This window comes from Dromiciops gliroides, chromosome 6, assembly GCF_019393635.1.
Source record: "Dromiciops gliroides isolate mDroGli1 chromosome 6, mDroGli1.pri, whole genome shotgun sequence".
Taxonomy (NCBI): domain Eukaryota; kingdom Metazoa; phylum Chordata; class Mammalia; order Microbiotheria; family Microbiotheriidae; genus Dromiciops; species Dromiciops gliroides.
Window position 1 is genome coordinate 34,623,919 of NC_057866.1, and position 17,700 is coordinate 34,641,618.

The 17,700-nt window shown below is 41.8% G+C and overlaps 1 protein-coding gene across 3 annotated transcripts in view; it reads right to left on the reverse strand.

The window, feature by feature from the left end:
* Positions 1-17,700, reverse strand: part of LDLRAD3 (low density lipoprotein receptor class A domain containing 3) — a 274,323-nt gene that overhangs the window by 163,035 nt on the left and 93,588 nt on the right. For all 3 annotated transcript variants that reach the window (XM_043973191.1, XM_043973189.1, XM_043973188.1), the window contains exon 2: positions 7,118-7,264. In XM_043973191.1, the coding sequence (XP_043829126.1) occupies positions 7,118-7,205 (88 nt within the window). In that variant the 5' untranslated portion in view covers positions 7,206-7,264. The remainder of the gene's footprint in view (positions 1-7,117; positions 7,265-17,700) is intronic.

Sequence of the window (17,700 nt, forward strand, 5' to 3'; positions counted from 1 at the left end):
TCCTCCCTCTCCGTTCCTTGCCTGGTAGAAGATTCGGCTGCATTCTGAGGATCAATGGCCAGTTATTTGGGAACTGGGATGGGCTAGAGAAAAGAGGAGAAAAAGGAAGATAATGAAGAAGAATTATAGCTACTACCAAGAGATAAAGGGCAGAGAATCTAAGGATGAGCAGTGCCTGCCTGAAGCTATCTTCAGACTGAAGACAGAGGTAGGGCTGTGTTCACAGCTACATGATGGAATAGCTGTGGATGGGGAGCATTGAGTAGAAAGGTGTCCTGGTGATTGAGTGACAACCAGGGAAAAGTAGAGGGGTATCAGTACCAACAGTGAGGCAAGGAAGACGGATGTGGCTTAGTGAATATATGAATATCATGTCCCAGGTTCAGATGGTGCATTAGAATCAGGCTTGGCACATGCTTTGAGCTCATTCCCAAGGCTATTTGCTGAAGCTACATAGAGATGATTAATGCATGAGTGTGTTAGGTGTCTCAACATTCTTTCATGGTGCCCTATATGATGTGTGAGAGAGAAACAAAGACACACATACGCACGCTTGCCACAGTAAGAGAGAATCCCAGAGCTAACAAGCTGATTTGACCAACATCAGGCAGTTAAGTGTCAGAGCAAGGGTTACCCAAAATGTAATCCACCCTAAACTCTGGGCTAATCATAGATAAACTGAAAGATCATAGTATCATATACTTAATGCTGGAAAGTATTCAAAGGTCAACTAGTCTAAACACCTCTTTTTTTACCAATAAGACCCCAGTGAAGTTAATGGATTTGCCCAAGGTCATAGAGTAAATGGAAGAGCTGGAATTTGAACTCGGGTCTTCTGACTCCATATCTAACACTCATTTCCCTAATACTCATTTCCTATCTCCCTTATTACTCTTTGGTTTCTTATGTTCACACCTAGAGCATTTACTCTTTGAAATCCTGAATATAACCTGTCTCTAGGTTCCCATAGATACGGGCAACAGTCCCCAACTCTTGTACAAACACAGAAGATCCTGGGGATAGGAGAACCTTTATTTCAGCCCAGAAAATAACAACCAAACATCAGCCTTCCAAGCAAAGCAGAATTTGGGGAAAGGACAAAATTAGCCCATTTACTCTATGCCTTTAAAAATATTTAGATGAGGAATAAGTTGGAGGATCTGTGATCTCATCAGTATAATGGTCCCTATATCCCTCAAGATTTTAAATCCTCCAGTCTTCTCATCTCTCATACACAGTGCCAGAATTTAATAAATGCTTGTTGGGGGGCAGCTAGGTGGCACAGTGGATAAAGCACTGGCCCTGATTTCAGGAGGACCTGAGTTCAAATCCGACCTCAGACACTTAACACTTAACCTTAACTAGCTGTATGACCCTGAGCAAGTCACTTAACCCTCATTGCCCCGCAAAAAAAAAAAAAAAAATGCTTGTTGACTCACTAATCAATTCTTGTCCATTTCTTTCAATGAATCCTCTTAAAGAAATTCCATTCAGTGCCCTAGAGGCCTTAGTCTGGTTCCTTTCTTCAGAAGGAAAGTGCCTTTGTATTCTCTAGTGTTTATTGGCTATCAATGGAAAGGGCAATGAGGGTTCTTTTAGGGGTCTATGTTGGCTTTTTGTATTTAAACCCTCAACTCAAAGCACACTGATGGCACATAGTAAGAGCTTATTAAATGCTCATTCATTCATTCTCAACTTACCAAAATCAAGTGAAAAATGAAGTAAAACTGATCCATACCAGGGAGCCCTTTTCCCTCAGAAGAAACCAGGGACTCTGCTCTTAGAGAAGCAGAGAGTCTGGTCACTTTAGCAAGGTAGCAGCATCCAGATAGAGAAGTAATTATCAACTCTATCGGCTGAACTGAAGCCATCACAAGGCATTCTGACAAGGGAGAGACAAGCCCCAAATAGATTCAGAGTTCCCTGGAAAGGGAAGCTTCTTACAACAGAGTTTTGAGTTAGGAAGAAAAAAAAATATATCAGAGAAGTCAATGAATGTGACTCCTTAACAAAGACTCAGGATAACTTGGTTTCCTTTCAGTACTTGTACAATGTGTTTTCTTTTTTCTTTTTTTTTTGGTCTTAAATAAGGGAGATGAATAACATACTCCTATCCCAGAATTCCTTCAAAAAGAATTATAGGAAGAGCTAACGCTTGGGTTTAAATCCCACTTTTTTTTTAAAATCCCACTTTTGACAGATCCAACAGTGAGGGAGTTTCCCTTGATTGAAGTCTTCCTTTGATACCCACTGTGCTGCGGGCTCCACCCTGGGTTTTCGAAGGTTGTGCCAACAAGTGTGCATATTCTTGTGGGTTCTACCCAAGCAGGAAAGGCTTTGAGGAGGGGCCTAGTCACAGACCACATGTCTTTCCTGCTGTGAGCAGCCACACTAAGCATGGAAAGACTCATTGCCAGGCATTGGCTGATCAAGATAATATTTTTTTCCCTAAAACAATTCAATAATTGACAGACCCCACCTATGGATATGGGTAAAGGACTAATAAAATGGAGCATGAAAGAGACTGATAAATTTATGGATCCCTTTGGTAGTGACGAAGTCTATGGGTCCTATCTCAGAATAATGTTTTCAAATGTAGAAAATAAGTATAAGATTATAAAGGAAACCAATTATATTGAAATCCAGTTATCAAAATATTTTTTTTAAACACAAGTTTGTGATATAGTAATATATCCAGTGATGGATCTAGTCACTAATATAAAAATAGCCATGGGTATAAACAATATTTCAAGATATCTGTAACATCTGTAATGATTCTGAAAATATCTAAATCCACTGGCTCCCAGGTTAAGAACATCTGTACAAAAGCATGGAAAGCTTGCTACCTTTATCAGTGGAAGAAGGACCCACACTAAACAGCTCCATTACTCAGGGTCAGCTACTATATTCTTCAGGGAAGAAAACAGAAACTCAGGGAGGCAATTTGGTACAGTAGAGAGACTGCTGTCAACCTTAGGGTAAGAAGACTTGATGTGGCAACCAGGTGGCACAGTGGAGAAAGCACCATTCTTGGAGTCAGGAGGACCCGAGTTCAAAGTTAGCCTCAGATACTTACTAGCTGAGTGACCCTGGGCAAGTAACTTAACCCTGACTGCTTAAAAAAAAGATTTGGATTCAACTCCCATATTAGATGATCTGTAAAATTAGGCAGTTAAACTAGACAGACTCTGAGATCCATTCTTGTTTTGGATCTTTGGCCCTATTTTTTAAAAAATTGATACAGGCTAGTATTTTCCAAAGTATTTTAAGTTTGACAAAATACTTGGAACAACCCAGTATTTTTATCCTATTTTATAATGGAAGAAAATGAGGCTCAGATAGTGACTTTCCCAGTGCTGTACTGCTTGGGTCAGAATCAGCTAAGAAGAGCCCAAGAACAGGTTTTTAAAATTGCAGTTAGCTCCACTGAAGGTGACTATAGCTCTGAAAGGCATTCTGCAGATAGGGAGTTGAGGTCATGACTGACTGTTCGGTTGTTGTTCAGTCATTTTTTCAGTCATGTCTGACACTTAATGACCCCATTTGGAGTTTTCTTGGCAGAGATACTGGAGTAGTTTGCCATTTCTTTCTCTAGCTCAATTTACAGATGAGGAAACTGAGGCAAACAGGGTGAAGTGATTTGCCCAGGGTCACACAGCCAGTAAGTATCTGAAGCCGGATTTTTAACTCAGCAAGGTAAGTCTTCCTCACTCAAGGCCTGGCACTGTAACCACTGCACTACCTAGCTGCCAAATACCTTAGACTGGCATTCCTGGCTCCCACTTTCCTTTTCAACCTTATCTCCCCCACTGCTCTTTTCTGTAACCCTATGTTTCAACCTTCCCAGAATGCTCAGTGAATTACGTCTTCATACCAGTGTGCCTTTGTTCATGCCTGGAATATACTCAAGCCTCCCCCCACCTCCAATCGATAACTGTTGAAATGCAATCCATCCTCCAAGATTCAGTTTCCCTTGCTCTTTCCTCACAAAACCTTCCCTGATTCCCTGGGCCAAAATCTCCCACTCTTCTGAACTCTTACAAAGTTTGCTTTGTACTTGTCTCTTGCATAAATCACCATTTACATAAAGCCCTTTCTGATCCCCCAATACAACCTCACATTCATTTTGCATGTGTTTATACAGGTACATGTTGGCTCCTTCCACAGAATAAAAGTCCCTTAAGAGTAAAAACTTTTATTTTTGTATCCCCTTTGCCTGGCGCATAGTAAACTGCTTAATGAAGCTTGATTGATTATCACACTTTACGACTTATTATGTTTATTTATCTTCCTTTCTGCCCTTACTCCTCTCTATAACCTCCCCTCCAAAGGCCTCCCAGTCCACACCAGAGACCATAGTCTCACTGTTCTGACTGTCTCTCCCAAAATACGATTCCGGGAAGGCCTCAGACATACTTCACTTCCCTTTCTCCTCTCTGGCCACCTCTTCCACTGAAACAACCTCCTCACCTACAGCCCTGAAGGTGACAAGGACCCTTCCCCATTATCCTCCAGTTCTGGATCAGGACCTACGAGCCAAAAAACTCTGTCATTCGTTGCTCCTTAAAGGACCATGTCAATATACCCTACTTGGCAGCCCCCACTCACCATCCCTAGAATGTTCTGAACCAAAGTGTCTCCCTCTGACCCACACTCCCCTGTGTGTGCTGTTTCCCCCAAAGAATGTAAGCACCTATATTTGTTTTTTTATATTTGTATTCCCAGAACTTAGAGCAGTGCTTGGCAAAAGCAAATGGCTTTCCATTCTTCCCCTCTTCCCAGTTAGACAATGAGCTTCCAGAGAGCAAAGACTTCCAGTCCTTTGGAGGCCTTGCAAAGGGCTTTGAGCACAGAAAGTACAAGGCATCTCTAGACCTAAACACATCCCTGTCTATGGATGGACTTATCTTTAACATTCTTCCCATGGGGTTGTGGGGTTCCTTTAATTGAATCTGAAAACCTTTTGTTCAAAGGTGTTTGATAAATGCCAACCAAATCCTTCTTCGGGAGAGATCATGACGGAAGGACCCGGCAATCAGTCCCGAACCAAAGCTATGCCATGATCCTCTCCAGACTGTTCTCTTCAATTTTCTCCCCAACCTATCCTGCCTTCATCTCAGGGATCACTAAGGGATGCTAGCGTAGTGGTCTTCACCAGGGTTCCAATAAGGGTGACAGAATATAAGAATTGGAAGAGACTTCAAGGGCCATCTGGTCCACCCCACATATGGTCAAAGACCCTTGATGTCACCCCCAACAATAGACTATCGACCTCTGCTTGGAGAAGGAGGGACGGATATCCACGGGCCTGGTGGGCCTAAGTCTACTGGCACAGAGTGTGGCTAAAGTGTACATAAGACCACAATATATCTCCTATGTTCTTATGACAATTTTCACAATAATTTCCCAGGTATCCTCTTGCTTGGTCACCATGATGAAAGGTGTACCAACTTTGGAAGTACTGACTCCATAAATAACATAAAATCATAAATTGGAACAGGATCTTGGGGATGAATCAGTCTAACCCCTTTACTTTACAGGGCAGGAAACCAATTCACAGTTTCCACTATGATTCACATGGACTCCGAAGTCTATTCTCGCTTTGGATCAATGACCCTAAATTTTTATTTTGAAAAAGGTACAAGTTAATATTTTCTTAGAGTATTTTAGGTTTGACAAAAACACTTTTTACTGATCCAACCCAGAATTTTTACCCCATTTTAAAGTTTAGGAAAATGAGGCTCAGATAGTGATTTACTAATTCTATAAATTCACGGATTCACAATTCACAAAGAGTGAATGTGATTGGTCCTTACACTACATTCCCAAGTAGTCAAGTTTAAGTGCTATCTACAAGACTCCAGGATAACTAGTAGTGCCCAGTGCTTTTGAAAGGAGAATGTTTCACCTAAATCCTAGGGTCCCAACTTTTCTTAGTTCCTATATCCCTTAGCTTTTAGTAAATCCTCCTGTATTCCCAATTCAATATAAAATGAAATAAATTCTACAATTTACCATGCATCTGCACATAAGAAATAAAATAAAGAAATCAATTCATTTCCATAGGAAAATAGAGTTATTTACCAAATGTTCCCTAGACCTCTTTAGAAACTTTTCAAATCCTCTGGGTAGGGGGGTATTCATAAATCCAGAATGGGAACCATTGACCTAAATCTCCTGAAATTCTGATGTGGACTACAAAGAAGCAAATGAGGGGCAGCTAGGTGGCGCAGTGGATAGAGCATCGGCCCTGGATTCAGGAGGACCTGAGTTCAAATCCGGCCTCAGACACTTATCACTTACTAGCTGTGTGACCCTAGGCAAGTCACTTAACCCTAATTGCCTCACCAAAAAAAAAAAAAAAAAGAAGAAGCAAATGGCCTAGAATTAGAATGAATGATTGAAAACAAGAGAAATGTTAGGAGATCTGTAGCTGCTATCTGGGCCACAGCTCAGAGAACCCATCTCTAAGAGAATCTGGGCAAAAGCAGCAGAGGGAAGGGGAGGAATGCCCATATGCTAAATTGTTCATCTTCTGCCTGCCTTCTCCTACCTCCCACTTCCCTCCAGAAGATCTGGTTTATTTCTTAATCAAACTTCTGGCAGGAGGAAAAGAGGTCTTTGGCAAGTAGGTCCCTGCAACTCTGAGATTCTATGACAATACCAGTATGACCTTAATCAAGTCACAAGTAAACTCTGTTACTCAATTTCTTGATCTCTAAAACAAAGGTGTTCTCCAATCAATCAAGAACCCATTAAGAGTTTACTTATGGGGCAGCTAGATGGTGCAGTGGATAGAGCACTGACCCTGGAGTCAGGAGTACCTGAGTTCAAATCCAGCCTCAGACACTTAACATTTACTAGCTGTGTGACCCTGAGCAAGTCACTTAACCCCAATTGCCTCACTAAAAAAAAAAAAAAGAGTTTACTTATGCTGGGGATGTAAGTACAAATAATGAACCATCCCTACTTGTAAGAAGCTTACATTCTGAAGGGGAGAGACAGTGGGGTCTTGGGTCTTCAGCTCTAAAACCTATGATCCTAAAATGGAGAGTGGTGTGGGGCTGGGCTCCAGATCACCCTTGATCACAAAGGGAAGACCCACTGAGACACTCACGGCATTCCTTCTCATCACTCTTATCAAAGCAGTCCGGAAACCCATCACACTGCCACGCCCCAGGGATGCACTGTCCATTGCTGCACATGAAGTTTCCTGGAATGTTACACTCGTTGGTGGAGTTATTCCCAGGCAACAGCTGGCTCTCTGTGGGAGGGGAAAGAGAGAAGAGATGTTTTAAAAGAGAGAAGGGAGGAAAGAGGGAGGGAGGAAAAGAAAAAGGGAAGGGGGAAGAGAAAGGGAGAGAGTTCATGCCATTTAAACCCAATGTTCTTCATTTATGAGGCATATTAATTCCATTCCTTAGGAGGAGTTAGTGAAAAATCAACATTGTTGGATGTTTTTTTTTTTTTCCAACCATCATGAGTGACTGATTATTGTATGAGTCAGGGGTTACTTGAAGATTCCTGATGCCTAATGCTAGCTGATGACTTTATAGCCCTTTAAGACTTACAAAGAACATTACATACACCCATTGCATTAGTTCCTAACAACACCTTAAGATATGCACTAGAGAAATATTATTCTTATTTCACAAGTGAGAAAACGGAGGCAAAGAGATGGAAACATGGGGATACAACTATTAAGTGCCAGAGCTAGGATCTGAACTTCACACTTGATGCAAGCATTTATTAAGCACCTACTGTATCCAAGATACTTTGAGAATGAGCATTTAGTAAGCAACTACTATATTCCAGACATTGAGCTAGTCACTGGAGATACACAGATAAAACAAAAAATAGGCCTTGTTCTCAAGGTACCTACATTTGAATGGAGGAAGGAAAGGCTATGACACAGAAATGGATCACCAAATACTTGACAATTGGAGTTAACAAAGAGCTACAAGGAAATGATTGAAATGGTGTTTGAGAGAAACCTGCAAGAAAGCTGGGGATCCAAAGAAGCAGAGGTGCCAGGAAAAGCAGACTGGAAGCAGGTCGTGAAGGGCTTTGAATACCAAGTCCAGAGCTCTTCCTGCTCCCAAGAATTGACACTTGGGGAGAATAACCTCTACCTGATCCTGAATGGCCTCAGGTGCTATAGTTCCTAGACCAATGGGGTCAACAGAATCTTGGGTTGGAAGAACCTTCGTGGTCATATCATTCAACCTTGACTTAAGTAGGACTTCCATTAATAATGGCCCTGACCCGTGAGCATTCACCTTCTGTTTGAAAATCTCAGGACACTCACTACAGCATTAAGCAGGGAGCCCGCTGCACTATAGGACAGCCAAATTGTTAGCTGTTGTTTCCTGTTATTCTACAAGGTTTTCAAAACACATGACACACATAATCTCATTTGATCCTCACAACAATCCAGTGAGGTTAGTAATATAATTATTCTCATTGTATAGAGGAGAAAAGTGAGACAGACAGAGGTTAAGTGACTTGCCCAGGGTCACATAGCTGGGAAGTGTCCGAGGCAGGATTTGGACTCAAGTCTTATAAACTCCAAGTTTAGCACTTGAGGCACTACATCATGGTGATTGTCTCCTTGGTGGACTTTTGGTCCTATTCCCAAAAGAACTGTCGTTAGCTCACATTCTTCCCTTGTCATCCAGACTTAGAAATAGGAGCCAACCTTTTCTTTCTTCTTTTTCTTTTGAGACAATTGGGGTTAAGTGACTTGCCCAGGGTCACACAGCTAGTAAGTGCCAAGTGTCTGAAGCCAGATTTGAACTCAGGTCTTCCTGACTCCAGGGCCGGTGCTCAATCCACAAGCCAACCTTTTCTTATCCCTACTCCACTACACCGTTCCCATCTCTCACCACTGGTAAACCAGATAACCAAGTCTAACAAAACTGTCTTAGTTCCTGAACTTCCAACATCCTGAGAGACTTGGGGCAAAAAGACAAGTCTAGTAAATTCATTCCAGCATTCTAAATGCCAATGGGATAAATATAGACCAAGTTGGAATTTAAAAATAAATCTAGTGGTCACAATGGGAGACATTTGTTCATAACATTAAACCAACCAGCCAAAGAGGTCACTCTTAAGGGATACTCTCTCCTCTCACCCACAACCAAGGCATGTTCAGATTAGCAGTAACCACATGCCATCAAGCCATCTTCTCGCCTTGGGACTGTGTGAATTTCTCAAGCTCTGTTCAATACAGATAAGGGACTAATGAATGAAAATAAGGATTCGTAACCTATGATGTGTCATGGACCCCATTCATCAGTCTAGTGAAGCCTATAGACCTCCTTCTATGAAAAAATGTTTTTAAATAGACAACATTTAAAAAAGAAATAGGATGAAAAAGGAAACCAATTAAATTGAAATACAGTGGTCAAAATATTTTTCAAAAACTTCATGGACCCCGGGTTAAGAGCTCTTGAATTAGAGGATGTCATAGTTAGGTAACACTTTCTTTCTCTAATTACCTTGTATATAATTATGGGTTTATTCAGTATATCCACCTCCTTCACTTGTAGTCAGGAAAACTTGGATTCAAATCCAGCCTCTTACATTTATAAACCACATGAAGCTGGTAAATTACTTTACCACTCTTTCCTCATCTATAAATGAGTAGCTTAGACTCAATGACCTGTAAGGTCCCTTCTAACTTTTTTTTTTGGTGGGGCAATGAGGGTTAAGTGACTTGCCCAGGGTCACACAGCTAGCAAGTGTCAAGTGTCTGAGGCCAGATTTGAACTCAGGTCCTCCTGAATCCAGGGCCAGTGCTCCATCCACTGTGCCATCTAGCTGCCCCTTCCCTTCTAACTCTTAAGCCAAATTCCTGTGATGGGAAGTTGGGGAGGTGATCAGAACAAGAGCATACACACTAACTGCTGCTATGTTTTAGTCATGTAATAGAGGCAGAAGACAGAAACAGAGGAAGAGAGGAAGGAAGGAAGGAAGGAGGGAGGGAGGGAGGAAGAAAGGGAAAGGAATGATGAAGACAGAGAGAAGAGAAGGAGAGGGAGAGACAGAAACAGAGAGAGAGAGAATGAATGAGAACAATGTCTGGAAATATACATTGAGAAATCTCATGATGGGATATGGAAGCAAGGGGCATTTTTGTTATTATCTTATTAAAATCAATACATGAACTATTTCCTTTTAAAAGTTTTTTTGAACTATTTCACAGGAAATAAAATAACTGCTTTTTGAAATTAGATAAAAGTACTGAGATGTAAGCTCGTCCTCCATAGGCTCACTGAAAGCATCCTCGGCATGACTCCGCTAGCTGGCAGCACGACACGATGGGGACAATGCACAATTTAGCCTATTCCCAAGTAGTTTTGACTTCTGTTCAGTCTCTACACTTTGGAACATTTTTGTTCTAAGCAGTTTAGAGATTATGAGTATTTCGCATGGTGACATCCATTAAAAACGTTCTTAAGCTTTTCTGAATCAATGTTATATCTGGGGGATGGCAAGGCCCAGGATCCAGAAGAGTTTATTGGTCGAGTTCTTTTGAATATCTCAGGACCTATATTTGTAGTATAGGGACTGGTGAGTTTCAAATGTAGAATCCCAGCCACCAAGTCACATCTTGCCAAGAATTCAGTGAGTGATAAATGTTTACAGCTTCAAATGATGCGTTTCCCTCTCTCCTCACCAAATTCTTATGCTCCTTAATAAACACTTAAAAGTCTAAACTCTTGCTAAAGCTTATAATTTATGGTGACCACTCATTAGATTTTTTTTTGTGAGGCAATTGGGGTTAAGTGACTTGCTTAGGGTCACACAGCTAGTAAGTGTTAAGTGTCTGAGGCCAGATTTGAACTCAGGTCCTCCTGACTCCAGGGCTGGTGCTCTATCTACTGCGTCACCTAGCTGCCCCACTCATTAGAGTTTTAGACAGTCTAGCTAGAATTTTAGCCCCTTACAAATAGTAACTTTACAGGTAATGCTTTAGAGGTAGTTTCTGATGACAATCAGCTTGTTTGAAATCACCAACACAAACCTTCTCCTTTCCGCAAACAAATTGTCTATGATCATTACTATTGTAGATACTAATTCCTATTGTGTTGGCAACACTCCTTTTTGGATGTCCACTTAGAATAAATCCTTGTGCATTACATCAGTGATATGGTTTACTATTCCTACCAATGCTTGGGGAAATGAAGGCGAGGAGGCAAGGGGCTACATTAAGATAAAAGACAAATTTGGGGCAATAATGTATTATTATGCTTACAATAGTGTTATATAACAAATACGTTGTAATGCTAACTTATTATAATCAATAAGAACAAGAGCTCCTATTTCAGCAGCGGCTTACAACTTACCAAATGCTTTCCCTGCAAAGCTGTGATAAAGGGAATGTTAATAGTTCTGTAATTTTACAGTAATATATTTTACAAATGAGGAAACTGAGGTTGGGAGGATATACTGCCTGTGGATCAATTCAGGATCATAGAGTTAAGCTGGAAGGGGCCTGAGCAGCCAGAGTCCAAAAGAATCCTTTTACAGTTGAGGAAACTGAGGCCTAGAGAAGTTAAGTGACTCATCCAAGGTGGCAAAGACAGTCAGTAGCAGGGCAGGATTTGCACCCAGTTCCTCTGATTCCTGAGCTACCATTTCCCCACCCTGTGCTATATATCGCCAACTCGATTTGATTCAACTCAGCAAGCATTTACTAAGCAGTCCTGTGCAGTTGATGGGCACTGGGGCACAATGATCAACATGGAAATTGTCTCTCAGCTTTTTTAGAGCTACCTACTTTCCTACCATCCATCCATCCATCCATCCATCCATCCATCCTTCCTTCCTTCCTTCCTTCCTTCCTTCCTTCCTTCCTTCCTTCCTTCCTTCCTTCCTTCCTTCCTTCCTTCCTTCCTTCCTTCCTTCCTTCCCCTTCCTTCTTTCCTCCCTCTCTTTTTCCCCTGTCTATGTCTGTCTGCTGTCTCTAGAGAATTTCCCCTCTGCTCTCCTCAGTTCCTATGGGCCTTGGTTCTTCATGTAGACACTACTGTAACTAGATGGTACCAAAAGGTCTTTCTAGCACTATATTTCATGATCCTATAAGGGATGGGACTTCCCTATGGACACAGGAAACCAGACTCTCCAAGACAGAAGGAAGCTCAGACACCATCTAGTTTAATCCATACCTGAAAAAGATTTTTTTTTGAGGCAATTGGGGTTAAGTGACTTGCCCAGGGTCACACAGCTAGTAAGTGTTTAGTGTCTGAGGCCAGATTTGAACCCAGGTCCTCCTGACTCCAGGGCTGGCACTCCACCCACTGTGCCACCTAGCTGCCCCCAAAAGATATTTTTTCTCTGCACAAGTGATGATGATGATAAATGGCATTTGCCCAGTGCTTTAAAATTTGTAAATGCTGTCTCATTTGATCCTCACAAACAACCTTTCAAGATAGTTACTATTATTATCCCCATTTTTCAGTTGAGGAAACTGAGGCAGACAGCAGTTGTCTTTACCAGGGTAACACAACTAGTCAGTAAGTGTGTGAGGTGATGTTTGAATTCAGCTTTTCCTATCACCAAGTACAGCACTTTAGCCATTAAGGGCACTCTATACAAAGGCACTGAGAGGAGAGATAGAACACCTTGTACAAGGAACAAGTAAGGGAATTATTTCATAGCGTGAAACAGAGAGGGGATGAGAAGGAATGCTCTAGGCTCTGTGCTGCCTAGTTGCCTAAATACCCAATCAATGACCTTCCAGTCTCTGAAGCAGCAAGGCATCCTGAGGGAGACAGGTAGCAGTATGTGGCAAGCAAGTTCAACCACCACCACCACCACCACCTCCTCTCTGGAGAGGCTGATGGAGACAACCCATGACCTTGAACCCAAGGACCCTTGGGAATAGGGATGCTTCTAGAGAGGTGTCCTAAATCATCATCCTGGGAAGTAACTCTTGCCATTTAATCTGACTCAGTTTCCTCATCTATAAAATGATGATGATAATAGCATCAACCTCCCAGGGTTGTTGAGGATTAAATAACTGTAAAGAGTCTAGCACATAGTAAGCACTATAGAAATTTAGTTATTATTAGTTATTGTTATTATTATTCCTAACAAATCCTCCTATAGGTGCTATACTCTACTGAAGACCCAGAAAACAAAATTCTTGTTGTCAAAGTCCTTGTGACCATCAAATGGTTCAACATCAGAAACTGACAAGATTTTTAATCAGTGGAAATGATGTGAAAGAAGAGGCATGACCATCTGCTTTGCTGCTGCCTCTAAGGACCATGGGACCTTTCCTTCTGACTTGCAGATGGAACCTCTCCTATGTGTCATCTCCCTGGTTGGAATGTGAGTGGGGACTGGCTTACTTTTCTGTTTGTATCCCCAGTGTTTAGCAGTGTTTGCACACAGTAGGTGCTTCATAAACGCCTCATTCATTCATTCATTCTTTGTCTGATGATCTCTCAAGGCATCCTTTTCTCACAATGAATTAAGATTATGAGGATGTTTTTCTTTATGTCGAGCCCAGATTTGTCTTTTTATACCTTCTACCTGTTGCTATTGGTGCCACCACCTGCGGTCAAATAGAACCAATAGAATCCCTCTTCCAGGCGACAGGTCTTCAAATATTCCAAGACTCTTATCATGCCACCCAGTAAGACTTCTCTTTTCCAGGCTATGTTCCTGCCCCACACCAGATCTTCACATGGCATGAACTCAAGGTCCTTCCTAATCCTAGTTGTCTTTCTCTAGATCATATTCAAGTCCTTCTAAAATATGACATCCACAATTGAAGATGGATTCTACTAAGTACCAGGACCAGCACTTGAACCCAGGGCCAGGTCTTGAGACTTGAAGTTCAATGTGCGCACGTGTGTGCGTGCGTGCATTCTCTCTCTCTCTCTCTCTCTCTCTCTCTCTCTCTCTCTCTCTCTCTCTCTCTCTCTGGTGGGGCAATAAGGGTTAAGTGACTTGCCCAGGGTCACACAGCTAGTAAGTGTCAAGTGTCTGAGGCTGGATTTGAACTCAGGTCCTCCTGAATCCAAGGCCAGTGCTTTATCCACTGTGTCACCTAGCTGTCCATCAGTGCTCTTTCAATAAAGGCATACTGCCAATAAACTACCCGCCCAGTACCCTACTTCTTCCTTGCATGTGATTTCTGTCACGCAGAGCACATCTCCTCTGATCCTACCTGAATGCAAGCAGGATAGGCATACCAAATATACAGGACGTGGACATGCCTGGATCTACACAGCTAAATCATGACACTGATTGTTCTCAGAAAGGTTAGAAATCTTTTCGGCTTGACATCAAGACCTTCTGCGGGCTGTAATATTTATCCCACCATGTACGTCTTGGGACACATTTAGAACCCACCCCCCCCACCCCGCCCCAAACCAAGCATTAGCAGGAGTTAGCTAGCTGGGCGTTCTCTTCCTTCCTCTTCTTTTTATTCTTCATTAAGCTGAAAAATAGAAAACTGTTGTCCATTTTCAGCACAGCACACCTGCCCTGAAAATGAAAGGTCTTGTGCTCGCCCACTCAGGGCCTGAGCCAATAGCCTTGCTTAACAGTTACTTCTCTAATGCTGCCATCCACAGATTTTCACCCAGGGAAGCAAAGGGGCTTCCCGAGGCTGAACATCTGCTACATCCTGATCCAGCTTGCCTTGAGATGAGGCGAGTGATGGTCAGTCTTTCTGGTTATTGATTTTCTCAGCTTTTGAACAGTGATTCTATGACTTGGAGTTCTTGCACTTAATAGGAGAAGTCATTTTTCTTCCCCCTTCCCCCAACCCCCATGCCTCCATTCATTCATTATTTATTAAGCAGACTATGGGGCAACTAGGTGATAGAGTATCAGATCTAGAATCAGGAAGAGCTAAGTTCAAATCTGGTCTCAGATACAGTAGCTATGTCAGGTGACTTAACTCTCTTTGCCTCAGTTTACACATCTGTAAAATGAGCTGAGAAGGAAATGGCAAACCACGCCAGTATCTTTGACAAGAAAACCCCAGAAGGGGCTATCAAAATTCAGAGAGGACTGAAAACAACTAAACAACAAATGTGGCAGATTCCATGCTAAGCACTTGGAATACACAAGCTTTTTTTTTTTTAATTTTATTTTGATCTTCCCAGATGTCATCGCCATTTCCCTCTAGAAGCAGCTACATGGCACAGTAGATAGAGCACTGAGCCTGAAGTCAAGGGAAACTAAGTTCCAATCTGATCTTAGACAGCAGCTGTGTGACCCTGACCATATCACTTAACCTCTCAGCCTCAGTTTCCTCATCTGTAAAATGGTGATGATTAAAATATCACCTATCTTCCAGGATTGTTTTGAGGACCAATAAATGGCATGATTTGTAAAGAACTTAGCACAGTCCTTTAAGCACAGAAATAAATGCTTATTGATTGATTGGCAGAATAATTTGAGAGGAGAGAGACTGTAGCTAAAAGGATATTAGAATACTTAGGGTAAGGGATATAGAATACTTAGGTAAGAAGGGATGAGGACCCAAACCAGAATGATGACCATGTGGAATGAAGGCAGTAGGTGGTAGAGATGTCATAGAGATAGGATCCACATGAATTGGCAACTGATCAATTATGCCCCCCTTTTCCAGACCTGCAGCCTCCTCCTTTTGTCCTGACCTACTGCTAGTTCCTTCTTCCTGTTATTACTTTCCATTTACACTGTTATCTACCTTGTATGTTTCCCAAAGAGATCAAATCAAAATCAAATCAAAAAGGAAAAGACCTGATATGCACAAAAATATTTATAACAGTTCTTTTAGTGGTGACAAAGAATTGTAAATCAAGGGGATGCCCATCAATTGGGGACATCAATTGGGGACAGGCTGAACAATTAGTGGTATATGGTTGTGATGGAATATTCTTGTGCTGTAAGAAATGATGACCAGGAGGCTTTCAGAAAAAAACATGGAAGACTTATATGAACTGATGCAAAACGAAATAAGAACCAGGAGAACAATGTATACAGTAACAAAAATATTGTCCAATGAAGAACTGTGAATGATTTAGCTATTCTCAACAATAGAATAATCCAAGATAATTCCAAAGGACTCATGATGAAAAATGTTATTCACCTTCAAAGAAAATACTGATGGAGTCTGAATGCACATCGATGCATACTTTTTTTTTAAACTTTATTTTTCCTGGTTTTTTTGTTGGTTTTCTTTCACAATATGACAATGTTTTGCATGACTACCCATGCATGATTTATATCAAATTGCTTGCCTTGTAAACTGGGGGCGGGGGAAGAGAAGGAAGTGGGAGAGAGAAGTTAGAACTCAAAATTTAAAAAAACAAATGTTAAAAAAATTTTACATGTCATGGGAAAAATAAAATATTTACATGTACCTAGTGATTTTCATTTTGTCTACCCTGTTAGAACATAAGCTCCCAAGGGGCAGCTTGGTGGCACAGTGGATAGAGCACTGGCCCTGGAGTCAGGAGGACTCAAGTTCAAATTTGGCCTCAGACACTTGACACTTACTAGCTGTGTGACCCTGGGCAAGTCACTTAACCCCAATTGCCTCACCAAAAAAAAAAAATGGATTATTAGAATATAAGCTCCCTGAGAGCAGAGACTACGTTTTTTCCCTTTACTGTGTATCCCTAGCACTTAGCAGAGTGCCTGACCTGTTGTAAGCACTTAATGATTGTTGACTGACTGATGGGGTAAGAAGGAGAGGAAAGAGTTAAGGATGACTTTGAAACTGTGAATCTAGGTGAGTATCAGGACAGTTTTGTTGTTAACAGAAAAAGGGAATTTAGAAAGAGGGGAAAGTTTAGGGAAGAGGTTTAAGTTCTGTTTTTGGACATTTAGAGTTTGATATTCCTAACTGACATTCAGTTGGATGGCATAGCATCACAATAGGCAGCTAGATGTCACGACGGACAGAGTGTTGGGCCTGGAGTCAGGAAAACTTCAGTTGAAATCCAGCCTCAGACACTCGGTCACTGTGTGACCTTGGGCAAATCTATCAGCCTCAGTTTCCTCGTCTGTAAATTGGGAATAATAATAATAACACCTCCCTCCCTACTTTTCTTGTGAGAATAAAATGAGATAATCACTGGATAGAAATCCCACCCCTGAGTCATTTTCCCTTCCTACCCTTTAGCAACATACCGGAGGCTTCCAAAGGGACATTCAGTTGAATGACATGATGATGTCTTGAGAGGAGAATGCAGACCCCACCACCGAGCCATCCAATGGCCTGGCCTTTGGAACTCGTCCAGGTCAGATGTCACTTTCCATTTTTTCCTTCATACCATTTGAAGTCTATACTCTTGAGGAATAGCTAGGCAACATACGCCTACTCCAGGTTTCACATTTGATTCTGAAAGCCTCTGTCAAAGAGACATTCCTGAAACATCCCCGGGGAGTTAAGACACTTCTTCATAGTGGATGCTGCCAACACAGCACACATGCTGTGGTGGGGCCTATTTTCCCTTTGACTCACTTCTTTAAACACACACACACACACACACACACACACACAAGCAAATTGGAAGCCACCGAGTGAGCCTGTCTCCAGTGATCTGTTTATAAACATCACTTGAAAAGCCCCCAAAGACCCATGAAACTCCAACCTGATCTGCTTTGGTCTGCATCAATGTCAGACTGAACTCAAGAGGAGGGTCCTCAGCTGATCCCCGGGGCTAGGCAAGAATCGTCACG